This window comes from Myxine glutinosa, chromosome 14, assembly GCF_964187855.1.
Source record: "Myxine glutinosa chromosome 14, kmMyxGlut1.1, whole genome shotgun sequence".
Lineage (NCBI taxonomy): Eukaryota > Metazoa > Chordata > Myxini > Myxiniformes > Myxinidae > Myxine > Myxine glutinosa.
In genome coordinates this window covers 7,586,048-7,610,766 of record NC_136274.1, presented here as the reverse complement: position 1 = coordinate 7,610,766, position 24,719 = coordinate 7,586,048, and the positions used below count along the sequence as shown (strand labels likewise).

General features: G+C 43.9%; 1 protein-coding gene across 1 annotated transcript in view; it reads left to right on the top strand.

The window, feature by feature from the left end:
* Nucleotides 1–23,954, top strand: part of VPS53 (VPS53 subunit of GARP complex) — a 130,947-nt gene extending 106,993 nt beyond the window's left edge. The window contains exons 21-22 of the mRNA XM_078768551.1: nucleotides 13,512–13,616; nucleotides 23,080–23,954. Of these exons, the coding sequence (XP_078624677.1) occupies nucleotides 13,512–13,616; nucleotides 23,080–23,244 (270 nt within the window). The 3' untranslated portion in view covers nucleotides 23,245–23,954. The remainder of the gene's footprint in view (nucleotides 1–13,511; nucleotides 13,617–23,079) is intronic.
* Nucleotides 23,955–24,719: the final 765 nt, after the last annotated feature.

The following is a 24,719-nucleotide window of genomic DNA, read 5'->3' as shown; positions in this document are numbered from 1 at the left end:
CACGAAATTGAAAACACCTCACCACCACGAAATTAAAAACACCTCACCACCACGAAATTAAAAACACCTTACCACCACGAAATTGAAAACACCTCACAGCCACGAAACACGAAATTAAAAACACCTCACAGCCACGAAATTAAAAACACCACCTCCACATAATTCAAAATACCTCACCACCACGTGATTCAAAACCAACACCACGTTATTAAAAACACTTCACAACCACGGAAACAAAAATTTCAGGGAGTAGTTCAGTGACAACAGACACTGCCCAGATGTGTAGATATATAGATAAATGACAACCGGAGTTTAGTTGCTGTTTTTCCATGGTTTACACCAATCATAATTCAATCATAATGCACAAATGTATTTGTAATGTACGTGATATTACATTTTATAAACAATCGAAGTTGAAAACTTAAGTGAAAAAAACAATTACAGTCACATGAAAAAGTAAGTACACCCCATGTAAAGTTTTGACTTTTTCAACATATTTCAACATACAGCTATTTGATCTTCATTTCAACAATATTGATAGATAAAGGTGATATAATATAACAAATATCATGAAACATTTACATTTTGTAGTCCATTGTATAATTTAAATAAATGTAAATGCAAATTTCACATGTGGAAAAAGTAAATACACACCTACATTTATCACTACTTCAAATACCTAAAATTTGAATCAGGTGCACCAGCTCAGGTGCAAATGATTAGAACATCGTTAGAGAGGATCTTGGAGGAACCTGTCTTATTTAAACCTCAGACATTTAGTTTGGTTTGCTCTTTGTTGTTGAAGTGTGCTGCGTCACCATGCCGAGATCAAAAGAGCTCTCCGAGGCCTTCAGAAATAAGGTTATAGATGCCTACGAGTCTGAGAAGGGATTTAAAAAGATCTCCAAACAATTTGAAATCAATCATTCGACTGTCCTGAAGATCATCTACAAGTGGAGGAGATTCCAAACAACTGCCAACTTGTTCAGGCCAGGCCGACCCAGCAAGTTCAGCACGAGAGCAGACCACAAGATGCTGAAAGAAGTCTCTAAGGACCCCAGAATGTCATTACGCGACCTACAGGTAGCTCTTGCCACTGTTGATGTCAAAGTGCATGAGTCTACCATTAGAAAGAGGCTGCACAAATTTGATCTACATTGGAGGTGTGCCAGGAGGAAACCTTTGCTGTCCAGAAAGAACATCAGGGCAAGACTAAAGTTTGCCAATGAACACCTCGGCAAAGACCAGCACTTCTGGAGCAATGTGCTCTGGACAGATGAGTCAAAGGTCGAGCTATTTGGCCACAGTACCAGAAGACATGTTTGGCAAAAACTAAAGACAGCATTTGACCACAAGAACCCGATACCAACTGTAAAGCATGGTGGTGGAAATATTATGGTTTGGGGCAGCTTTGCTGCATCAGGGCCTGGGCAGCTCACCATCATATAATCCACTATGAATTCTTCATTGTACCAGAGGGTGCTTGAGGATAATGTGAGGCCATCTGTCGGAAAATTGAAGCTCAACCGAAGGCGGACCTTGCCATATGACAATGACCCTAAACATACCAGTAAATCCACCAAGGAATGGCTGAAAAGAAAGAAATGGAGCCTTCTGGAATGGCCAAGTCAAAGCCCGGATCTAAATCCCATCGAGATGTTGTGGGGGGATTTTAAACGAGCTGTGCATGCAAGAAACCCCTCAAACATCCCACAGCTGAAATAATTCTGCATGGAGGAGTGGGCAAATTTCTCCCAGTCGATGTCAGAGACCGGTAGACAGTTATAAGAAACGCCTACTTGAGGTTGTTTCTGCCAAAGGGGGCAATACCACCTGTTAGAGCCAAGGGTGTACTTACTTTTTCCACACGCTAAATTTGCATTTATGTTTGTTTAAATTATACAATGGACTACAAAATGTGAATGTTTCACGATATTTGTTATATTATATCACCGTTATCTATCAATATTGTTGAAATGAAGATCAAATAGCTGTATGTTGAAATATGTTGAAAAAGTCAAAACTTTACATGGGGTGTACTTACTTTTTCACGTGACTGTATATATATGTATATATATATGTATATATATATATATATATATATATATATACATATATATATATATATATATATATATATTGTTGCGAATATGGAATTTGGCCTCCATATCCGCTTGTAAATATTCCCCTATTTTCTCCAATACTCCCCAACTTTCCCCAATCCCCCATTCCCTAGTCCCATTGCATGTAAACAACAATCAGTAGAGCCGACCTTCCCCTTATTCCCCCATTAAATGTCGTGCCCAGGTCCACCGCACCACACGTAGACAACTTTCGGACATCTTCCTAGTTATTCTTAATCTATGTCAGTTAAGGCCTCGTTTCCATTAATTATGACTCTTCGTTGCACCAGAATGTGATTATATGGCATCAGTAGTGAGTTTAGGACCTTTCCCATACCTCCTCCCATCTTCTTCCCCAAACAACAACAATAACAACAACTACAACAACAATTACAACTACAACTACGACTACAACAACAGAGGGGCGGGGAGTGTGCGTCCTCACACCGGCTCGGTTACCCGCCATGACCATGCGCTCCACGGCGTTACCCCGAAGGGGCTGGCTGTCAGCTCCTCGTCAGGGGCGGAGCCAGTAACCCCCCCACGCACCCAATGAGAAGCAACGTGCCGATTCCATCTGGGGCGGCGCTAACGAGCCGAGGGCGTGTCACTCCCCGCCGGATATACGCGGCCCCGCGCCGGATGTGACGTCAGATGCGCCTCAGCTTGGAGAGAGAAGCCACCGCCACCCCCAGCGCGACGAGACCTCCCCGCATCTTTGGACCGGACCGGACCGTACTGTACCCTGCCCCGAGCCCAGGAGGACCTGGAGCCATCGATCCTGCCTTTCCTAGCCATCAAACCCCCGTGTGAGTCAGCCGTTGTCCCGTTTGTCTGTCGTCTGTCCGGGGTTAATATAAGAGTGTGTCTAAGTGCCTGTCTTTCTGTGATTATACCTCTAGCCCCTGTAATCTGACCTTTCCGTACGAATATAATCTCCTCCGGAGGTCTTGAGAATTGAAACATTGGTGTCGTATTGTGTTATTGTAATCCAGCCGGGTGTCTTCTTTTTCTTATTGAGCCAGCATCGCGCGACTAGTCAACGTTCGGGCACAATCGGGTAACTTGTGCAGACGTGGTCATACCATAAAACCGCTCGGTAAATAACATCCAAGCCACGTCTGTAACAATATATATACTAGCTTGGCTCGGCTCGCTGCGCTCGCCTCACCTGGCATCGTTACTGAGGAACGAGCTTATTTTAGCTGAGGATAATGACTGTGCCTGAGTTGCTGTGTTGTCATGATTTACACCAATCATAATGCAAACAATTATTTTGCACAAATGTATTTGTTGTGTTTGTGATATTACATTTTTATAGGCAATTTAGGTTGAAGATTTAGGTTGAATGTTTTTTTTTTTTCAAGAAAGAACCCCTCAGCACATACATAGGGGAGGGGTAGGTGCAGACTGGAAGTTTGGAACGATTACACCTCACCACCACATAATTCAAAACACCTCACCACCACGAAATTAAAAACACCTCACCACCACGAAATTGAAAACACCTCAAAGCCATAAAACACGCAATAAAAACACCTTACCACCACGAAATTAAAAACACCTCACAGCCATAAAACACGAAATAAAAACACCTCACAGCCACGAAATTAAAAACACCTCACCACCACGTCATTTGAAAACACCTCACCAAGTATTTAAAAACACCTCACCACCACGTAATTCCAAGCACCTCATCACCAACTAATTCAAAACACCTCACCACCGTAATTATAAATACCTCACCACCACCATCTGATTTAAAAACACCTCACCACCACGTGATTCAAAAGCACAACAACGTCATTAAAAACACTTCACAACCACGGAAACAAAAGTTTGAGGGAGTCGTTAAGTGACAACACAGACACTGCCCAGATGTGTAGATATATAGATAAATGACTGTACCCGAGTTGCCGTTTTGTCATCGTTTAAACCAATCATAATTCAAACAATTATTTTGCACAGATGTATTTGTAATATATGTGATATCACATTTTATAAACCATTGAAGTTGAAGACTTAAGTGAAAAAAATTTTTTTTCCTGAAATAATTCCAAAATAAAAATGAAAAAAATAGGAAAATTTTTCAAAAAAAATACCCTTAGGACATACCGACGGGAGAGATATGTGCATACCAGAAGTTTGGTATGATTTCACAAAAGTTTGAGAAAGTAGTTCAGTGACAAGACAAGACAATACAACACAAGACAAGACAACACAACACAGACACTGCACATATATATATATATATATATATATATATATATATATATATATATATATATATATATATATATATATATGTATATATGTATATATATATATATATATATATATATATATATATATATATATATATATATATATACATATACATATACATATACATACTTGCCATTTAATATGGAATTTTTTTTTTGTCGGGGTGAACTTACTTTTCAAGATGACTTAGAAGCAAAAGTTCATTGGAATTATGTTGAAATTATTCTAGATTTTGTTAATGTGACCTTTAAAAGAAACAAAAACCACATTTGACATTTCGAAGCAAATAAATTGATCCTTGAAAGTGATGTAAACTGATATCGAACTCAATTCACGGACAGTACTGTGTTAAACTTCTGTGCGTTTTCCAGAAGTATCTCTTTATTTTGCACATTAGCCAAAAATTTTTTTAACAAAAGTTAAATTACGACTGGGATTACGGAGAGTAAAATTACAGTTCAGTACTTCGTGTAACCCCCACGAGCATTCAGGAGAGCACGTACACGTTGAGGCATGCTGTTCACGAGATTTGCCAAGGTTTGGACAGGAATCACTTGCCATGCAGTTACAATAGCCTGCTATGCTGCAATTCACGCACAGAGGCAGGCTGCTGGTCCAAGTTGTCGATTTGACGCGTTAATTCTGCCCACAAGTTCTCTATCGGATTTATATCCGGGGACATGGCAGGCCATTCCATATGCTCTACACCACGGTCAGCAAGAAAGTGTTGGATCCTGCGAGCACGATGAGGCCGTGCATTGTCATCTTGGAAGACAAAGTTTCCTTGAAAGGTTGCACGAACAAATGGAAGCAATGTTTCTTCCAGAATGGCCCTGTGCTTGAACTGGTTCAGGTTTCCATTCAGAACAACCAGGTCAGTTTTGCCCCCTGCATGAAAAGCAGCCCAAACGGTCACCCCATCACCTCCAGCTTGGACTCTTGGCACTATACAATCTTCATTGTAGGCTTCATGCACTTGTCTGCTCACTCGGGCATGGCCATCTTGACGATAGACCAGAAATCTAGACTCGTCACTGAAGATCATGTGATTCCAGTGTCCTGGCTGCCATTGACGGTGTTCTCTGGCCCACTGCAATCGGCGCTGGCGGTGTTGTCTGGTCAGACGTGGCTTTCTCAGGGGACGCCTGGCACGATAGCCTGCTTGAACCAGTCGTTGGTTGACTAGCCTTCTGGATACAGGCACATTTGTCAGTTGCTGCCACTCAGCCCGAAGCCGATTAGCTGACTTGGTACGGCCATTGCAGACTAACCGGTGCAGCTGGCGATCATCTCTCCTTGTGGTTCTGCGTGGACGTCCTGGCCTCGGTATTGGAGTATGGACACCCCTATGAGCATTTTGTTTCAGGATCTGTGACACCTGACCTTGAGTGATGCCATACTGCCGAGCAATAGCACGCTGTTTCATGCCAGAATTTCGTAAAGCCACCACTCCATGACAAACAGCATTGTCAAGTTGACGGACCATCTCCAGAGGAAGCGGCAATAACTTTTGTAGACGTGCAGCAGTTGTTTTCCACTAATACAGAACGCAACAATCCTTATATACCCAATTGTGAAGCCAATCGTCAAATGTACCTGTCCTTACATTTTGTCACGCCACCTGTGATATAATCCTGTTATTGACTTCTTGCTGCGAAAGACAATCAGTGACATGGTTCTTTCAAAAAAGACATCACCGAAGGGTAAAATAAACTCACCAGATTGATATACTGAGTTCAGAAAGTAAACCCAAGTCAAGGAAAAAAATATATTCCATATTAAATGCCAAGTCTGTGTATATATATATATATATATATGTATATATATATATATATATATATATATATATATATATATATATATATAAATATATGTATATATATATATATATATATATATATATATATATATATATATACAGACTTGGCATTTAATATGGAATATATTTTTTGTGGGGGTGAACTTACTTTTCAAGATGACTTCGAACCAAAAGTTCATTGGAATTATGTTGGAATTATTCTAGATTTTGTTAATGTGACCTTTAAAAGAAACAAAAACCACATTTGACATTTCGAAGCAAATAAATAGATCCTTGAAAGAGATGTAAACTGACATCGAACTCAATTCACGGACAGTACTGTGTTAAACTTCTGTACGTTTTCCAGAAGTATCTCTTTATTTTGCACATTAGGCAAAAAAAAATTCAACAAAAACAAAAGCTAAATTATGACTGGGATTACGGACACGCTGTTTCTCAGGGGTTCCTGAGACTTCAGGTTCTCAGACTTCCGGTTCCTCGGGCGAGTGAAGCGTACTTAGAGCTCTCCATGGCATCGAAGTTTAAGTGTTTTCCCATTCTTGTCTTTGTCAAATTTCCACTGGTTATTTTGCTGTGTACGTGTTATTGTGTGTTTCTGGTTGGTATTAGTTTGGAATTCGTACAAACTTGTGTGTAGTTAATCGTTTTCTGGGTCGTACCTCGTGCGCCGCCTGGTAACTTGGGGCTTCAGTGTTTTGTCGATTTGGGTTCTTTCCTTCGCTGTATTGTTTGTTTCTTTTATTTTATTTTCTCTCCCTCACGTCACCTCCCTAGACAAAGAATTCTATATTGATTCTTTCTCTCCTCCCGGACACGTTTGTTCGCTCTCCTCCTCGTCTCGACCTGTGCCCCGCCCCCTGTATCTCGTTTTTCTTCCGCCTCTGCTCCTTCCTTTCTCAAATCCACGTTCTCGCTTGGAGACTTTTCCCAGATTGTTTTTCATGGTTTTCATGGTTCTGTTTGGATATTGTTGGAATATGCTTAAACCGCAGCCGTGATGCTGACGCCCCCCCCCCCCCCCCCCCGGAATTTCCATGTTTTAAACGTTTCCCAGTGTGTACCCTGGTCAGAATAGGTACACCGTATCCCTGCGTGTCGTAAGAGACGACTAAGAGGGTTGGCGTCAGAAAGGGCATCTGGCTATAAAAACATTGCCTCAAAAAGAGAACCATGACGATTACAACTACATATGGGCAGGGTGCAGCCCGAAGTGGAGATCGGTTTCTGAGGTTTGGGACATGGAATGTAGGGACAATGACAGGGAGATCAGGAGAAGTGGTGGAAGTATTGGTCAGAAGAAGAGTGGACATATGTTGTGTGCAAGAGACGAGATGGAAGGGAAGTGGTGTGAGAATGGTGAAGGGTAGGCAGGGACAGAAATACAAGTTTGTGTGGCAAGGGTGCCCGGAGGGCGTGAATGGTGTTGGTGACCTGTTTTCTGAGGAGTTTGTAGACAGTGTGGTGAGTGTGACTAGAGTGAGTGATAGGTTGATGATGGTGTAAATGATGATTGGAAAGCTCTTGGTGAACGTCATCTCGGGATATGCTCCGCAGGTTGGTCGAAGCAATGAAGAGAAGGACAAGTTCTGGTGTGCGATAGAGAAGCTGATGGAAAGCGTGAAAGATGAGGAAGTTGTTGTTGTGGGAGGAGACCTGAATGGACATGTGGGAAGGAATATGGATGGTTTTGAGGGAGTTCATGGGGGTTACGGATATGGTGTGAGAAATGGAGAAGGTGAAAGGATTTTGGAGTTTGCTGATGGAGCTGAATTGTTGATTTGTAATACTCAGTTCCAGAAAGAGGATAATAAGCTTGTTACATACACGTCAGGTGGGTCGACGACAACCGTTGACTACCTGATGGTGCATAGGCGAGATAGGGGGCACCTCCGGGACACAAAGGTGATCCCGGGGGAGGAGGCTGTTTCACAGCACCACTTGGTTGTCTGCGACATAAGGGTGAAAGGTGCGAGGAGAGCTCGGCGGGTGAAGTACCAACCAAGAATGAAGGTGTGGAGGTTGAAAGAGGTGACAGTAAGGGAGGCATTAAAAGAGAGGCTGAGTTGGGTAGAGGATGATGTGGTTGAGCTTGAAAGTGGTTGGATGTCAATGAAAGCTAGTCTGTTGGGAGCCGTTGGTGAGGTATGTGGATGGACAAAAGGATCACCGAGGCACTCGGAAACATGGTGGTGGGATGATGAAGTTGGAAAGAGGATTGACGAGAAGAGGAAGAAGTTCAAGGAGTGGCAGAAGGCGAAGGGTATGGGAGCAGAAACAGCAGAGCATGAAAGTTACAAGGCAGCCAGGATGGCTGCAAAGAAAAAGGTAGCAAAGGCGCAGGAGGCATGTAGGAAAATGTTCGGAGAACGCTTGGATTGGGAAGAGGGTCAGAAAGCAGTATTCAGGATTGCAAAGCACATAGCGAAAGAGAGGTGTGATGTGATGGGGGTGAGTTGCTTGAAGGATGAAGTGGGACAAATCGTTGTCGACCCAGATGGAATTAAAGGAAGATGGAAAAGATATATGGAAATGCTGTTGAATACAGAGAATGAATGGGATGGCAACATAGAGAGTAACCCAGTTTTAGGACCGGCGGAGACGATAACTGAGAAGGAAGTTGAGGAAGCGATAAAAGCAATGAAGAGTGGAAAAGCGGGAGGGCTGACGGGAGTTGTGGGAGATATGTTGAAGGCAGCAGGGTGTTGGGGTGTGCAGAGAATGACAGAGATCTGTAATCTGGTGCTGATAGAAGGCCGCATTCCAGTGGACTGGGAACTGAGTACCCTCGTCCCTCTATACAAGGGGAAAGGTGACCCTCTGGACTGTGGCTCGTACCGAGCGATAAAGTTATTGGAGCATGGAATGAAGGTATTGGAAAGGGTGTTGGAGAGGAGGATAAGGAAGAAAGTGAAGATCGACGAAATGCAGTTTGGATTTATGCCAGGAAGAGGAACGACAGATGCGCTTTTCATTGTGAGGCAGTTGCAGGAGAAGTACATGGAGAAGAGGAAGAAGTTGTTTTTTGGGTTTGTTGATCTGGAGAAAGCATTGGAAAGGGTTCCACGCAAAGTATTGACATGGGCATTGAGGAAGTTAGGAGTGGAGGAATGGTTGATCAGAGTAGTGATGGCAATGTACAAAAGAGCGCGCACAGCTGTAAGGACGAAGGACGGGAACAGTGGTGAGTTTGAGGTGAAGGTGGGAGTGCATCAGGGGTCGGTACTAAGTCCACTACTATTTGTAGCTGTGATGGAGGTGCTGTCTCAGAACGTAAAGGAGGGTTTACCGTGGGAGTTGTTGTATGCAGATGATCTGGTGTTGATTGCGGAAAGTATGGATGGACTGAAGGAAAAGATGAACAAGTGGAAGGAATGTATGGAGACAAAAGGTCTGAAGGTGAATATCGGAAAGACGAAGGTGATGGCAAGTGGTGAAGTGGAAAGAACTGGGAAGTGGCCGTGTGCTGTGTGCAGGAAGGGTGTCGGAGTGAACTCCATTCAATGTACAATGTGCGCTGAGTGGGTTCATCAAAAATGTAGTGGTCTGAGAGGGTCATTTACCAGTGTGGCAGCTACATTCAAATGTAAGGTGTGCACAGAGGGAGCTGCAGATGGAGGAAATGTTGAGTTGGATCTTGGAGACGGCGTGAAGCTGGAAGGTGTGAAAACATTTTGCTACCTCGGAGACATGCTGAATGGAGAAGGTGGATCACACTCGGCAACGGTTGCTCGAGTGAGATGTGCATGGAAGAAGTTTCGGGAACTGAGTGGCGTGCTGATGAGGAGGAGAGTGTCGCTGAAGCTGAAGGGAAAGGTGTATGCTGCATGTGTGAGAAATGTTATGATTTATGGGAGCGAGACATGGGTGATGAACGTAGAGCAGCAACGACGGCTGGAAAGGGTGGAAATGCGAATGGTTCGATGGATGTGCGGAGTATCGTTGAGAGAGAGAGGAAGACAAATGATGAATTGCGAAAGATGATGGGAATATTGACTGTGATTGATGCTGTGAAGAGGAACAGGTTGAGATGGTTTGGCCATGTGTTGAGGAAGGATGAAAGTGACTGGTTGAGAAGAGTGATGGAAATTAATGTTGAAGGAAGCAGAGGACGGGGAAGACCGAGAAAGACTTGGCTAAAGATGGTGGAAGAAGAAATGCGGGCAAGGGGGTTAACAAGGAGAGATGCAGAAAATAGGGCAAAATGGAGAAGATTGTCATGGGGACCGTGAGGCTAACCCCTGCTCTAGCAGGGAAAATGGCCTTAAAATGCATGTTGTTGTTGTTGTTGTTGATTACGGACAGTAAAATTACAGTTCAGTACTTCGTGTAACCCCCACGAGCATTCAGGAGAGCACGTACATGTCGAGGCATGCTGTTCACGAGATTTGCCAAGGTTTGGACAGGAATCGCTTGCCATGCAGTGACAATAGTCTGCTGCAATTCACGCACAGAGGTCGGCTGCTGGTCCAAGTTGTCGATTTGACCGGTAAATTCTGCCCACAAGTTCTCTATCGGATTCATATCCGGGAACATGGCAGGCCACTCCATATGCTCTACACCACGGTCAGCAAGAAAGTGTTGGATCATGCGAGCACGATGAGGCCGTGCATTGTCATCTTGGAAGAAAAAGTTTCCTTGAAAGGCTGCACGAGCAAATGGAAGCGATGTTTCTTCCAGAATGACCCTGTACTTGAACTGGTTCAGGTTTCCATTCAGAACAACCAGGTCAGTTTTGCCCCCTGCATGAAAAGCAGCCCAAACGGTCACCCCACCACCTCCAGCTTGGACTCTTCGCACTATACAATCTTCGTTGTGGGCTTCATGCACTTGTCTGCGCACTCGGACGCGGCCATCTTGACGATAGACCAGAAATCTAGACTCGTCACTGAAGGTCACGTGATTCCAGTGTCCTGGCTGCCATTGACGGTGCTCTCTGGCCCACTGCAATCGGCGCTGGCTGTGTTGTCTGGTCAGGCGTGGCTTTCTCATGGGACGCCTGGCACGATAGCCTGCTTGAACCAGTCGTTGGTTGACCAGCCTTCTGGATACAGGCACATTTGTCAGTTGCTGCCACTCAGCCCGAAGCCGATTAGCTGACTTGGTACGGCCATTGCAGACTAACCGGTGCAGCTGGCGATCATCTCTCCTTGTGGTTCTGCGTGGACGTCCTGGCCTCGGTATTGGAGTATGGACACCCCTATGAGCATTTCGTTTCAGGATCTGTGACACCTGACCTTGAGTGATGCCATGCTGCCGAGCAATAGCACGCTGTTTCATGCCAGAATTTCGAAAAGCCACCACTCCATGACAAACAGCATTGTCAAGTTGACGGACCATCTCCAGAGGAAGCGGCAATAACTTTTGTAGACGTGCAGCAGTTGTTTTCCACTAATACAGAACGCAACAATCCGTATATACCCAATTGTGAAGCCAATCGTCAAATGTACCTGTCCTTACATTTTGTCACGCCACCTGTGATATAATCCTGTTATTGACTTCTTGCTGCGAAAGACAATCAGTGACATGGTTCTTTCAACAAAGACATCACCGAAGGGTAAAATAAACTCACCAGATTGATATACTGAGTTCAGAAAGTAAACCCAAGTCAAGAAAAAAATATATATTCCATATTAAATGCCAAGTCTGTATGTAGTCGTGGCCAAAAATATTGGCACCCTTGCATTTATTCAAATAATGCATCATTTCTTCCGGAAAATTGTTGAAATAAAAAAAATATTTTGGTATCCACATGTGTAGTTCTTTGGTTTGCAGTGGAACAAAACAAATAAATATGAAAAAAATTACTAAATCTTAGCTTATTCCACACAGAAATCCTAAAATGGCCTGGACAATATTATTGGCACCTTTTAGAAGTTGTAAGAAATAATTAGATTTCAAGCAGGTGATTTGAACTCTTGAACACCCTGAAATATAAAAATCACTCATTCAACCAGTTTGAATAGAGAAAAAGAATCATTCTGCTGTTTTGTCACTGTGTGTATGGCAATGAGCATGGAGAAAAGAAAGAAAACCAGAGAATTGTCTGAGGAGGTCAGACACAGGATTGTAGCCAAGCATGGACAATCTCAAGGCTACAAGTCCATCTCCAGAGACCTTGATATTCCTGTGTCCACCGTACGCAATGTTATCAGGAAGTTTAAGACCCATGGCACTGTAGCCAACCTCCCTGAACGTGGCCGCAAGAGAAAACTTGATCGAAGATTGCAGTTAAGGATTGTTCAAATGGTGGAGAAAGCACCTCGATCAACTGCCAAACCGCCAGTAGAGATGTGTAGGAACCTCATTAATGGCTATAGGAAGCGCTTCACTGCAGTTATTTTGTCCAAAGTCTGTGCTACGAATTTTTTAAGTTTCGGGTGTCAATAATTTTGTCAATGCCATTTCTTTTTATTTTCTGATTTAATAGGATATATTAAGTTCTGAATCAAAAGCAAAGGTTCTGTAATATAAACAGTGAAATTTATAAAGAATTGTGGAGTCCAAATACTTTTGTCAATTTCAACATATTTTTAGGAAAATTGTGAGTTATTTGAAAAACGTGCAAGGGTGCCAATATTTTTGGCCACGACTGTATATATCTATTGTAACTATCTATCTTTGTGAGACTTGTTTATTGCTTGTACATATACCACATCCAGGCCAAAGACCTCAGAACACATGAGTGTTTATAGTTGATCTTCATAGCAGAAGATCCATTCATATGTGACATGGAAACAACCTGGGAATGTGAATTTGTTTATAGTTTCAAAACGGCTGTCTAGACATCCAGCACACTGTCGGATAGCAAGCGGTGTATCCTGGTGTTAAGGGATCTACAAGAAGACGGACCACTTGATACTCAAAATTTGTACAGGATGGTTGTGATAGCTTGTTTTTTGTGATAGACATTGGTGTACTTTTTGCATTAATTACAAAGACATTAATATAGAATGGACAAATGTATGGTACATGGGATTTGAACCTGGGTTCCCTACATCATGGGCCCATGGTTCTTCTGGGAACACTAACAGGCCAACCTGTTAGTGATCCCAGAAGAACTCTTGGCTCATGATCACCAACAGTTGTGACCAAGAGCTCCTGTTAACGGGCTGACGTTTATTCGGGATTCGGGATTCGGGATTCGGGATTCGGGTTTAACGGGCCTCTTTCCCATTTCTACCCCCCCCCCCACCCCCCCTCTTTGACCCGTCAGGATTACTCTTGCCCGGGGGACCCTGCTCCACCACATTCACGTACGAATTGTGGATTTTAGACATGCATTTAATTATCTCTTCTCTCTCTAGGTGGTCATGTCACCTCAAGATCCTCCTCAAGGATTTGTGGACAACTATATTAAGTTGCTGTCGGATTCCAGCCCAGACACTTTTCAGAAAGTTCTCGACATGAAGGTAAGTTGTGTTTTGACGGTTTAAAACTATGTAGCTTGTTAGTCCCCTGCCTGTGTACACCGGAGGGGACTATAGGTTTGCACTCCGTCCCTCCTTCTGTCAGTCTGTCCGTTTGTCAGTCTGTCAGTCCGTCACGCAAAGAACAGTTTTCCGGCCTTTTTTTCTAAACTCTTAATGCTAATGATTTCAAACTTGGTACATGGTTTCCTCATGATAAGTTACAGATCAAGTTCGAACTTCACGACGTTTCGATCATTTTTGACAAAGTTATGGCACTTTGAACTTTGGTAATTTCCCCAACAGTTTTCCGGACGACAAACTGCCGGCAGGGGACATGTATTGCAGCGCAATACTCAGAATGCTTGTTAGTCCCCTACCGGTGTACACCGGAGGGGACTATAGGTTTGCACGCCGTCCCTCTGTCCGTCAGTCTGTCAGTCCGTCACGCAAAAAACAGTTTTCCGGACTTTCTTTCTAAACGCTTAATGCTAATGATTTCAAACTTGGTACATGGTTTCCTCATGATAAGTTACAGGTCAAGTTCGAACTTCACGACGTTTCGATCATTTTTGACAAAGTTATGGCACTTTGAACTTTGGGAATTCTGATAATTCTGATGATCCTTAACTCAGTGCCATTTTAAGTTTTAATTTCCTTTAAAAAAGATTTTCTCTGCAATAATAGGACCGATTGAGATCAGATTTTCACCATATGAGAGACTCGGTCTGTATAATATTTTAATGGTAATTATGACGTCACAGGTCACGTGGTTCGGCCGCCACATTGTTTTTCGTGAAAACGCGAAAACCCCCTTTTTCTCTGCAACGGCTGAACAGATCGAGACCAATCTTTGCAGGCAAAATCGCATACCCATGACGAACAAAAAAGTCCACGAGCATGACGTCATGCGTCACATGGTTTCAGAATCATGACGTTTTTATGCATGAACCTTTAAAACCGAGCTCCTCCCTCATTTTTGATCCAATCAAGGGGAAACTTCACAGATCTGTTCAGCATGTCAGTCTACTAAAATGTCCTTTTGTAATTTGCGATAGGGCACGTGGTTTGGCAGATATCATTAATTAAACGAAAATATTTTTTTAAATGGATATCTCTTGTTTATTCTAGAGTTTTCCTCAACCCGCACCGCACGCCCTCAGCTTCGTCTCGCGAACGTCAACAGCGTGACAGCGCGCGCTTTCCGGAGGGGCGGAGCCTAGCCGAGCAACATATATATATATATATATATATATATACACACACACATCGATCATTGATCGTGAACCGGAAAATATAATAAATTACTGATATTTAACGACTCGAAAGGTTCTTTATCAACAACATATTTTCTCGTGCTTCTGCTGACCTGTCTGCAAGGTGTATAAATCGAAGTCTCGAGTGCGAATCACAGGTGAGCCCGTCCTGAGGTAATTAGCGATTGGGAACGATTCAGAACCTGTGGGTAAAGAACCCTTGGTAATTTCCCCAACAGTTTTCCGGACGACAGACTGCCGGGAGGGGACATGTATTGCAGCGCAATACTCAGAATGCTTGTTTAGTTAGCTTTGATGTTGTATTCCAGAGAATACATATTTCTAAATTCAGAAAAGCTACTGTCACCCCATAAAATTGCTTGTACCTGTTTACAAATGAAGAGCGTAGATGCCAATTAATACAAGCATTCTGAGTATTGCGCTGCAATACATGTCCCCTACCAGCAGTCTGTCGTCCGGAAAACTGTTGGGGAAATTACCAAAGTTCAAAGTGCCATAACTTTGTCAAAAATGATCGAAACGTCGTGAAGTTCGAACTTGATCTGTAACTTATCATGAGGAAACCATGTACCAAGTTTGAAATCATTAGCATTAAGAGTTTGGAAAAAAAAGTTCGGAAAACTGTTCTTTGCGTGACGGATGGACAGACTGACAGACTGACAGACTGACTGACAGACGGAGGGACGGAGTGCAAACCTATAGTCCCCTCCGGTGTACACCCGTCTTGGACTAAAAATGATGGGGTGGAGGAAAGGTGTGTGAACTGTATTTTGTGATGGGGAAACATTGATCAGATGAATAAATCCTTTTTTCTTTTTTTTTCAAATGCTGTAAAGCTCGTGGTGGAGCCTCAACACGAATTGCGGATACACGCGGGTGGATGCACATACATGGACAGACTGGCACGGGCGGACGGACGCGGGCAGGCAGACACACGTAGTGGGGATACATGACACAACACCAGACTTGATTTCACACAAACACAGCCACTGAGCTTGGCAGAATTGATGTCGCTTCCCCCGAGCACTCTGGGTACCAGAGACGTCAACCTTTTGGTACGACTCAGCCAGGGTTCGTACCACTGATCTCCCAGATTAGAGTGGACATTCTGACCATTACAGTCCAAGTCTGTTTAAACACCAGACGTTTGTAATAAAAGATTACATTTGGCATCCTCACATATTCAATAAATGCTGATTATAAAGCAGAAGTTAACAATAACAATCAGTGTTCGCAACTGATTGTTAATCCATTTACCCACAACTTCCTCCTCGCTTTTTAATCATTTTCCACATCTCTTGACAAACTCCTGATTTTACAATATTGTCTTTCACTTGCAATGCATGGGTTTCTTTTTCATCCTCCAGGTAGGTTGACATGATAGCTCGGAGTTGGCAAACCCCCTTTTATTCTTTGTTTGATTCCAGATTTAACTATAAACTGTTACCTTGGTGCATCACAGGCAGATTTTGCATCAGTATGTACTCCATTCTTTGGAGGTAGCATTCAGCCAGTTTTCCTCGTTGCGCCAGCTTCTCTCAGCTCACAGCAGTAAGCTTATTGTTCTGTAGTTAAGGGAGAGATATTCACTGTTGGACGTTAAGATTCACTGGTTTTTTTAACAAGCAGGTCATTGTGTGCCAGTTTCACTGCTGCTGCTGCTACCACCACGACTACTATGATTTTTGTATACAATTTCGAGACTTGTGGAGGAGGTAGAACATAGAATGGATCAGGATGTAACAGAAAAAGGTACAGTAGAATGACAAAGGGCGGGGGGAGTATAAAGGGAGTATAATATAATGGGAGTATAAAGATAATGGTTTTGGAAATTTAGTGGCCAGCTGTCATGAATACCTATGGGAAAGAATAATATGGAAAATAATATGGAAGTTGCTTCTGCAGGCAGGAAAACAAGAAAGAGCAATCAGAGATTGCAAACCCTCACCAGGACGCGTTTTAGTGGTTTTTAAGGCTTTTGTGTTTAAAAACAATATGGCGGCCGAACCACGTGGCTGAGGACGTCATCATTATTATTTTTTTCTCCGCCAATATATTCTTAGATGAAGCTCAAGAAATTTCATCTTGATCAGATGAAGTTTTGTACTTGTCGAATTATGACATCATAATGGAGGCACCTATGACATCATCATTAACATAATATGTTATTCCCCATGGAGAGTTCTTTACAATGAGCTATGTCTCAATTTTTTATATTTCAGCGCTTTCGGAGATATAGAGGTGCAAAGTTTTTCGGTTTTTCCAAGATGGCGACCGAACCGCGTGACCTATGACATCATAATTATTGAAAAAAATCTACAGGCAGAGAGCACCTATGGTGAAAATTTCCTGTCAATCAGACCAACGGCTGAGGAGAAAATAATATTTATTCTTTGCGGACAAACAGGCAGACAGACAAACAAACGGACTCAAATGCAATACCCTCTCCTCTGGCGAGGGTAAAAAAGGAACAAATGAGTGGAGGTTACCTGTTAAAAGGGATAGTGATAGACCCACACACTCAGCTTCATTGCAGGATATTCCACTGATCTTGAAGGCCTTGGATTTACACGGCGTCGAGCTGAGCAAGATGTGAGGCAGGGGAGCCAGCCCACAGAGGAGAGCAGTACTCCATCAAGCTGCAGATGAAGGCCTTGTAGGTGCATTGGAGTTCAGATCTGCCAAGGAAGGACTTTGTATGACGGAGGATGCCGAGTTTGGCAGAGGACATGCCACTATCTGTGTACGACAGAGGAGGCTGGCTTTTGAGTTCAACTTGGAAATTTGTTTGCCCAAGGAATATCATGGCTGAGAGTGAGATCCAAACATTTGAGTGACTGAACTTCTTCAAGAGGATTACCTGGAAAGTAGATGGAGGGGGGAGGGGGTTGTCAGACGGTCCTTTCGGAGAGACAGAGTGTGAGATTTGTCAGGATTGAAGGACATATTCCCAGTGTTTAACCATTTCGTTTTCTATCCAGGTCTTCAGAGAGGGAAGAGGTTGCTGTTTGCTTACCTGAATGATGAGGGATGCCACGGCAGGGGGTGTAGTCACCGGCAAAGAGAGAGCGAGGATTTTTCTAGAGTCAGAGAGATCGTTGATGTAGATTAGGAATAGATGGGCACAGAACACTGCCTTGGGGCACTTCTGCCTTGGGGCACTTCTGCCTTGACAGGAAGAGGAGATGAAAGGATTCCATTGATTGCCACACGTTGGCTAGGAGAGTAGAGGAAGTCAGTCAGCCATGTGTGGAGATGGCCTTGGATACCATAGGCAGAGAGTTTGGAGAGCAAGGCAGGATTCCAGACAGTATCGAAAGCTCGAGATATGTCAACAGAGAAGACCCTGATTTCATGTCTGACATTGAGGGCCTCCATCCATTCCTGGGAGAGTCGAAGCATCATGTCCAAGGTAGTGACCTGGTCTGAATTTGAGTTGATGATCTCAGATGATGTCGTTGGAGAAATGGAAGTATTTGATGTTTTCTAGCTGCAATGATGGATTCCATGACCTTTCTGATGATTGCAAGTAAGCTTATTGTTCTGTAGTTAAGGGGATCCATTTTTGCACCTTTTTGTAAGCAGGTGTAAGATGACCTAGTGCAAATGACAGGGTGAAAAGGGCGGAGAGAGAGGATGTGCAAGTGCAGCAGAGCAGGTTTATGGGACACGTGAACTGATGCCGTCCGTTCCAGCAGCAGATTCTGAGTCGAGAGTTCAAAGAACCTTCTCCACATTCTCCGGGGCAAAATACACAGGGTCCAGGAGCAGTTGTGTTCGACAGGGAAGGATGGATACCGAGAGTGAGGTGTTGGGGACACAATATTTGGAAGCAAACACGGAATTCAGGAATTCAGCTTTCTCACGAGCGGAGTCGGCTGTGGTGTCATTTGAAGTGAGGGAAGGCATCATGAATTTGTGATTTTTTTTTATTTGCAGATTATCAAATGGCCCCATATGCATTGCTTTGCTGAGTAGGGCAGGGAAAGTAGGTGAGTGGGTGGGGAGGACATAATCGGCTTGGGCATGTCCGGAATGTTAGGCCATGAATCTGGAGATTGTATTTTATCATCAACATCTGAAGTTTATCCCAGATAATTTTCAGTGCCGCTTTGAAGTTGGTGTTTTATTTTCCTGATTATGACTGTATCCAGGTTCATGAAATGGGATTTTGATGGTAATTGAACAGTAAGAGCAATGGAGACGGAGTTGAGTGCGGTCGTGAGTCCAAGCACGATGAACACGAAGATCGCCGTCCACTCTAGTAAATTTTATTCGAATGGTTTCTCTTTTATTTCTTTGCTCACCGAGCATCTTCCAAAGGTCACCATCACAGTGTGCACTCAAGCTGTTGCTGTTATTAAAAACAGCTTGCCGAGCCATGTTACCTGCAGGCAACAGTTCCTTATTAGCGCCGTCTTGCTACTTTTCCACCACATTCCTGCTGCGCTGGGTAGTTTGCTTCTGACGGACTGGCTTTTGGTGGATTTTTTTTATCAAGGCCCTTCAATTTTCATCTCCGTATGATCAAACTCCCAGATGTGCACAGTGGCTTCATCTTGTATGCTGAACAGGCACCCCTAAATGTTATTGTATTTGGATAACTTGGCAGGGCCGACTCTTCAGTCCCCCAGTCTTCCTCCTTTAGCGCATCTCTATCTACGACTTCAGTGTCGCATTTTGAACGAGGACAACAACAACAACAACAACATGCATTTTAAGGCCATTTTCCCTGCTGGAGCGGGGGTTAGCCTTGCGGTCCCCATGACAATCTTCTCCATTTTGCCCTATTTTCTGCATCTCTCCTTGTTAACCCCCTTGCCTGCATTTCTTCTTCCACCATCTTTAGCCAAGTCTTTGTCGGTCTTCCCCGTCCTCTACTTCCTTCTACATTCATTTCCATCACTCTTCTCAACCATATTTTGATTGAGGACGTTATCTTTAAAGATGCATGTGCAGGTACCTACACCCTGGTGTGTTTTGCATTGCATGCATCCACAGATGAACTCTAGCAGGTGAAGTCCAGGGTGTCAGGTTGGTTGTGTACTTTTGTACTCGGTAATCTTGTTGGGAAACTTGTTCTTACAAAGCGTTTAAGTTGTACTTTGCAGGCTCTAAAGTTCCAAAACGCATGTATAAATCTGTAGATGCAAAGCTTCTTTAATATCACAGTCGGTTTGAGCCGTCAAAGAAACCGTAGTGGTGGGTAAATTGTACATGGCTGCTCGCCTTGGGATAACACTGTCGCATTGTGTTTTCTAGCAGGCACACCTAAGCCTCAATGGAGGGAGGCCCCGCTTACCTGCAGGGAAGAATTCGATTTGGTTATTTGTTGTTGTGGAAGTGCAGCAATAATGAGGCCTTTTTATCACAATCTGCACAAAGGAAAGCCGTAGGCCTCAACCGCAGGCCTTAATCGCGGGCCTCCACTGGATGCTTGGCCGAGTGCGCGTTCGCTCGCTGCAGGAACGCCGTAATGTCGGCTCTTCTGCTGAAGGCTTTGCTTGTGAGGGCAGTGCTTTGTAAGAAATCCGACCTGCTCTGGCTTTCATTACCTGCATTGGTCTTGCTGTCTCTCTAAAAGCCACCTCTCAGTTTCCATTCCTCGACTGACTCTGTGCCAAGGTTTGCTGAGGCCCGGCTTCTCTCGTGATCGGCGCTGCATCTTTGGAAAAAAGTTTGTTTTTAATTGCTGTGAGAGGTTTGGAAATGCTTTCAGCCCGTTTCCAGGTAATTAGAAACATTATTTCTTGATGAATTGGTGCTTGTCAAAATATTTTTGCCGCTTCTTTCTGAAAAGACACTTTTCTTGCAGCGCTCAAAGATCTGTTTTTCGTCCAAACAGCTTTCAAACAACCTTTTGTAAGATTTTATTGTTATTATTTTTTTCAGGGATCTTTTACTCGCATTCTGGCCATTAATGGTGCTAAATAATAGGAGAAAGGGCTTTTGGTTTAAACTTTTTAGTCTGTTCTTCTTCTTCAACTGCCCCAATTGTTCCCACGTCATTGTGGGGTTGGCTCCAGTGGAAGCTTGGCCCAAGTTTTTCCTGAACCAGCTGGCCAGGCCTGACGCTCAACCAAGGTTAGGAATTTGGAATTTGTTCCATGGTGCTGCTGACAGCTCGCCGACTCTTTGCGAAGGACACCGTGGGATCTCTAATGTCCACTGCCTAATGTCTGCAGACGGGACACCCGGTTTAACGTCAATCCAATGGACAGTACACAAATTGATGTCTCTTCCTGCACATGAAACACCAAGTTGACAGTTTATAGCTGGGTCTAGATTCAATCCCAGGCTAGATGGCTCACAGACGAGTGTGCGTACCTCTTCGCTATCCTGTCGGCCTCATGACATGGTTGATTGTGAGGCTGAAATGTCAACATTTCCAAACGGCAATAAACAAGTTCAGTTTAACCTTCAACTTATTGTCCCCCTTTTATGGATTAGTTGTGCTCTCCAAACTGATTGTAAACGAGAACGGCACTCGGTAGAGCGCATACCACCACCAGGTTTAACGCTCACAGTTTGAGATATCCTGCTATATATAGTTATGGTCCTATTTCTCAATGGTGAAGAATCACTTAGAAAATCTATTATGCGGATCCATATTCACATCTTCACCAAAATGTGTGATCTTCATTTTATCCTTGTGAGACACCTCATCTCTCCACCGAATTTCGGTTGAATCCGTCCATAACGTTTTGAGATATCCTGCTCACACACACACAGACAGACACAGGTGTGAAACCATAACCTCGTCCACCTTTGGTGCTGGAGATAATGAGCATTGATGTCTCCCAATTGTTGAATTGAGAAACGGTTCTCATTTGTGTAACCTGGCTCAGCCAATTTAAACAGACTGACCTTTTCTGATTCAAATGTGTTTTTTCCTGATTCTTCTGCTTCGGTTGACCTGATGGAAACGCTGCCGATTGAGATGTGCTGTAATCATCAACAGGACGATAACTGAGTAAATGTGTCGGGTGAGAGATTTAAGAGATGAGTGGTATTTGTCATCGTGAGAGGTTTGTTAGCGAGGTTGTGGAGTCGTCGTTGTGTGCGTGCAATTGAGATAGGCCGTGCACACCTTGGAGCATGCCCAATTCGCTTGCTCAACTCGCATCTGGTAGTCTAACCCTAACCCTAACCCTAACATGCACCCGCACGTGATGGATGACGAAGGTGTTTAGCTCCTATCACTATTCACATTTGCTAGTGTGGTGCACACATCGTATTCGTGATTTCCACACATTTATCATAGTTTTGATACTTTATTTGTTCTTAAGTATTGTTTAATATCTGAGTGGAGAGGTGCCAGAATTTCTGCAAGTAGCGGATTTACATCCCTTTACATTTACATCGATGGTTAATTATTCCAGGGTATCTCCCACTCCAAACACCCTGATAATAGCAAACAGAGTTGTTTCATAACCGTGATTGATTTTTCCACTGTTACAGAAGTTGAAGGACACCTTTGTGACACGGTTTGCCCCTTTTATTTGATGACGGCTGACCACAGCACATTTTCTTGTACACGATAAACACGCACGCTCTGCACAAGGATAAGTTTGCGAATGTGTCAGGTGATCCCCTGGATTTGGAATTTATGCCGGACCGGTATTTGTCCTGGTCAGGTGATCTCATCAACTTTTACGCCAGTTTCCCCTCCATCCCACAAGTGAACCAGACAGTTATGGGATAGTCACACCTGTTGCACCACATGGCGTGCGTGGAAACTGTACTTGCGGTAAAGCTAAAAACAGACCTGGCATGGCGAGTTGATTTCGGCATATGGCGGTGGAGGGTTGAGGGTTTTGAGATATTTGTCATTGGGGGTTAGGGGAGAGAGGGGCATGCAGTGAAACAAATAAACCTCCTCTGAAGTTTGAAATTTTATTTTTTTTATTTTGGTGCAGGTGTCACAGTTTGCTGTTTGTGGTTTCCGGCAGTGTCGAATCCACAGAACTTGAAAGCACAATACGTTTGCTTTGTTCTTGCGTGCAATGGAGCAACAAGTGAAAGCCTATTTGTTTTGTTATTACATCCGTGCACGCAACGTATCGTTTGTTCTACTCGTTACACAATTCGTGTTTGTCTCCGATTTTGCGCCGAATGGTGTGTCCCTTTCACAGCTCACCTCCACCATTTTGTTTCTCCCCTACCCTTGCCCAATATCTTTGTTTCAGGGTCTGAAACGTGGAGAGCAGAGCGCCATGCTGGAGCTTTTCCGACAGCGCCAGCCTCCACCGCCTGCCGGGCAGGAGGGTATCGCACCTGCCTCGGGGGCGACTCCTGAGCAGGAGAGCTCGCGCATCCGCAAACTAGAAAAACTTATCAAGAAACGTCTCTGAGTCGCAACTGATGCTTTCTTGTTTCCCAACCTTGCCGTGACTGCTCGCCAACGTCACTTTTGGTTCAAGGTCGCGGGTGAAGCAATCAGTCGACGGTTAGGTGAAATCGTGGCAGGTGTTTTGGCCCCTTGATTTGCTACTCCTTATGATACCCGGTTTCCTGCCTGCTCTTGCCTCAGTTCCACTCGTAAATCATTCCAATTGTACCATTCCCTTCTTACCTACTTATTGGCTTGGTGTAGTCTCTGTGATTGATGGATGTACGAGGCAATTTGCGAAGTTTCTTTTTATTAAGCTGACACTTGTTGGATGGACAGCATACCTTTACGACAGTTGACAGTGTTGGTAAAAACGAGCTGCTCACTTTGGGTTCCCCATGATTTGATATTGGAGGAGAGGCGACACTCGAATTGGAATCTTCATGGATGAGCAATTGTTTCTTTCTTTCTTTCTAGTTAGCTTGTGCAAAAGCAAAAGGAGAGATGTATTACGTAATTCTGCAATGCTCCGCATCATGTTGTGCACTTTTTGGACTTGACGTCATACTTGCTCTTTTCCTGTACATATAGTAAGCGTCGTCTCCTCACACCCGGTAGATAGACACACTCAGTTGATACACACACACACACTGTATACTCAAACGGTTCCTCCTTGATCTGGGAATAAAGTGGAACGCGTCGCCGTGCATCGCGTTCGAAAGTCTTAACGTCCGTTGATTGCTGTGTCTGCTGCCTGCCCCAGCTGCTCGTCGTACGTCACGTCACGTGATTCCCCTGTAGATGCTTCGAGTCGAGACGGTAGGAATCACACTGAAAGCATCTGGGAGAGATTTGACCAAATTGCTGCCTTTTTGCAGCCCGCATGGCCGCCCGTGGAGGAAGGGGAGAAAGGACCGAAATCCAAGCCGGCTTCCCTTGAGGTGTGGACCCTGATGCGTGGACCATGATGTGTGGATCCACATCTGTGCAGTGTACATGAGCTACCTTGGGTGTCTGTCGCTCTTGATTCACCAAAGGACATAGAGCGGATATCTTTTGTTTTCTTCTTCTTTTGCTGCACCGAGTAGCTTTTGGATATCTGTATTGTCGAAAGCTTTTTACGTGATTCTTCACCATTGAGAAAGAAATGGGTGGACGACCTCTGCCAAAACTTGGTGGATGAGTTGGTTCGGTGATGAGAACAAGCCGATTAGATTTTGGTTCATGTCCGGATCCAGATCCGACCTATCAGTGGACACAAAACATAAACTGTTGCCCCTGGCGGAAGTTTGCTCTCTACCGATTGCCGTTCTAGTTATACATAGTTTCTATGTAGGTCTACTGTACGTCAAGAGGTCTCTGCTTCAAACCTCCCTTTGTAGCTCAGGCTTCCTGGGCCAAATATCAGGCTGGTCCTGCGTCCAAGTTCCTTGTGCATCTTTTGGTACTAAGGAGCTGCCGCAGTTGTTTTGCTAAAGCAAGAATGCAAGGCGTTCT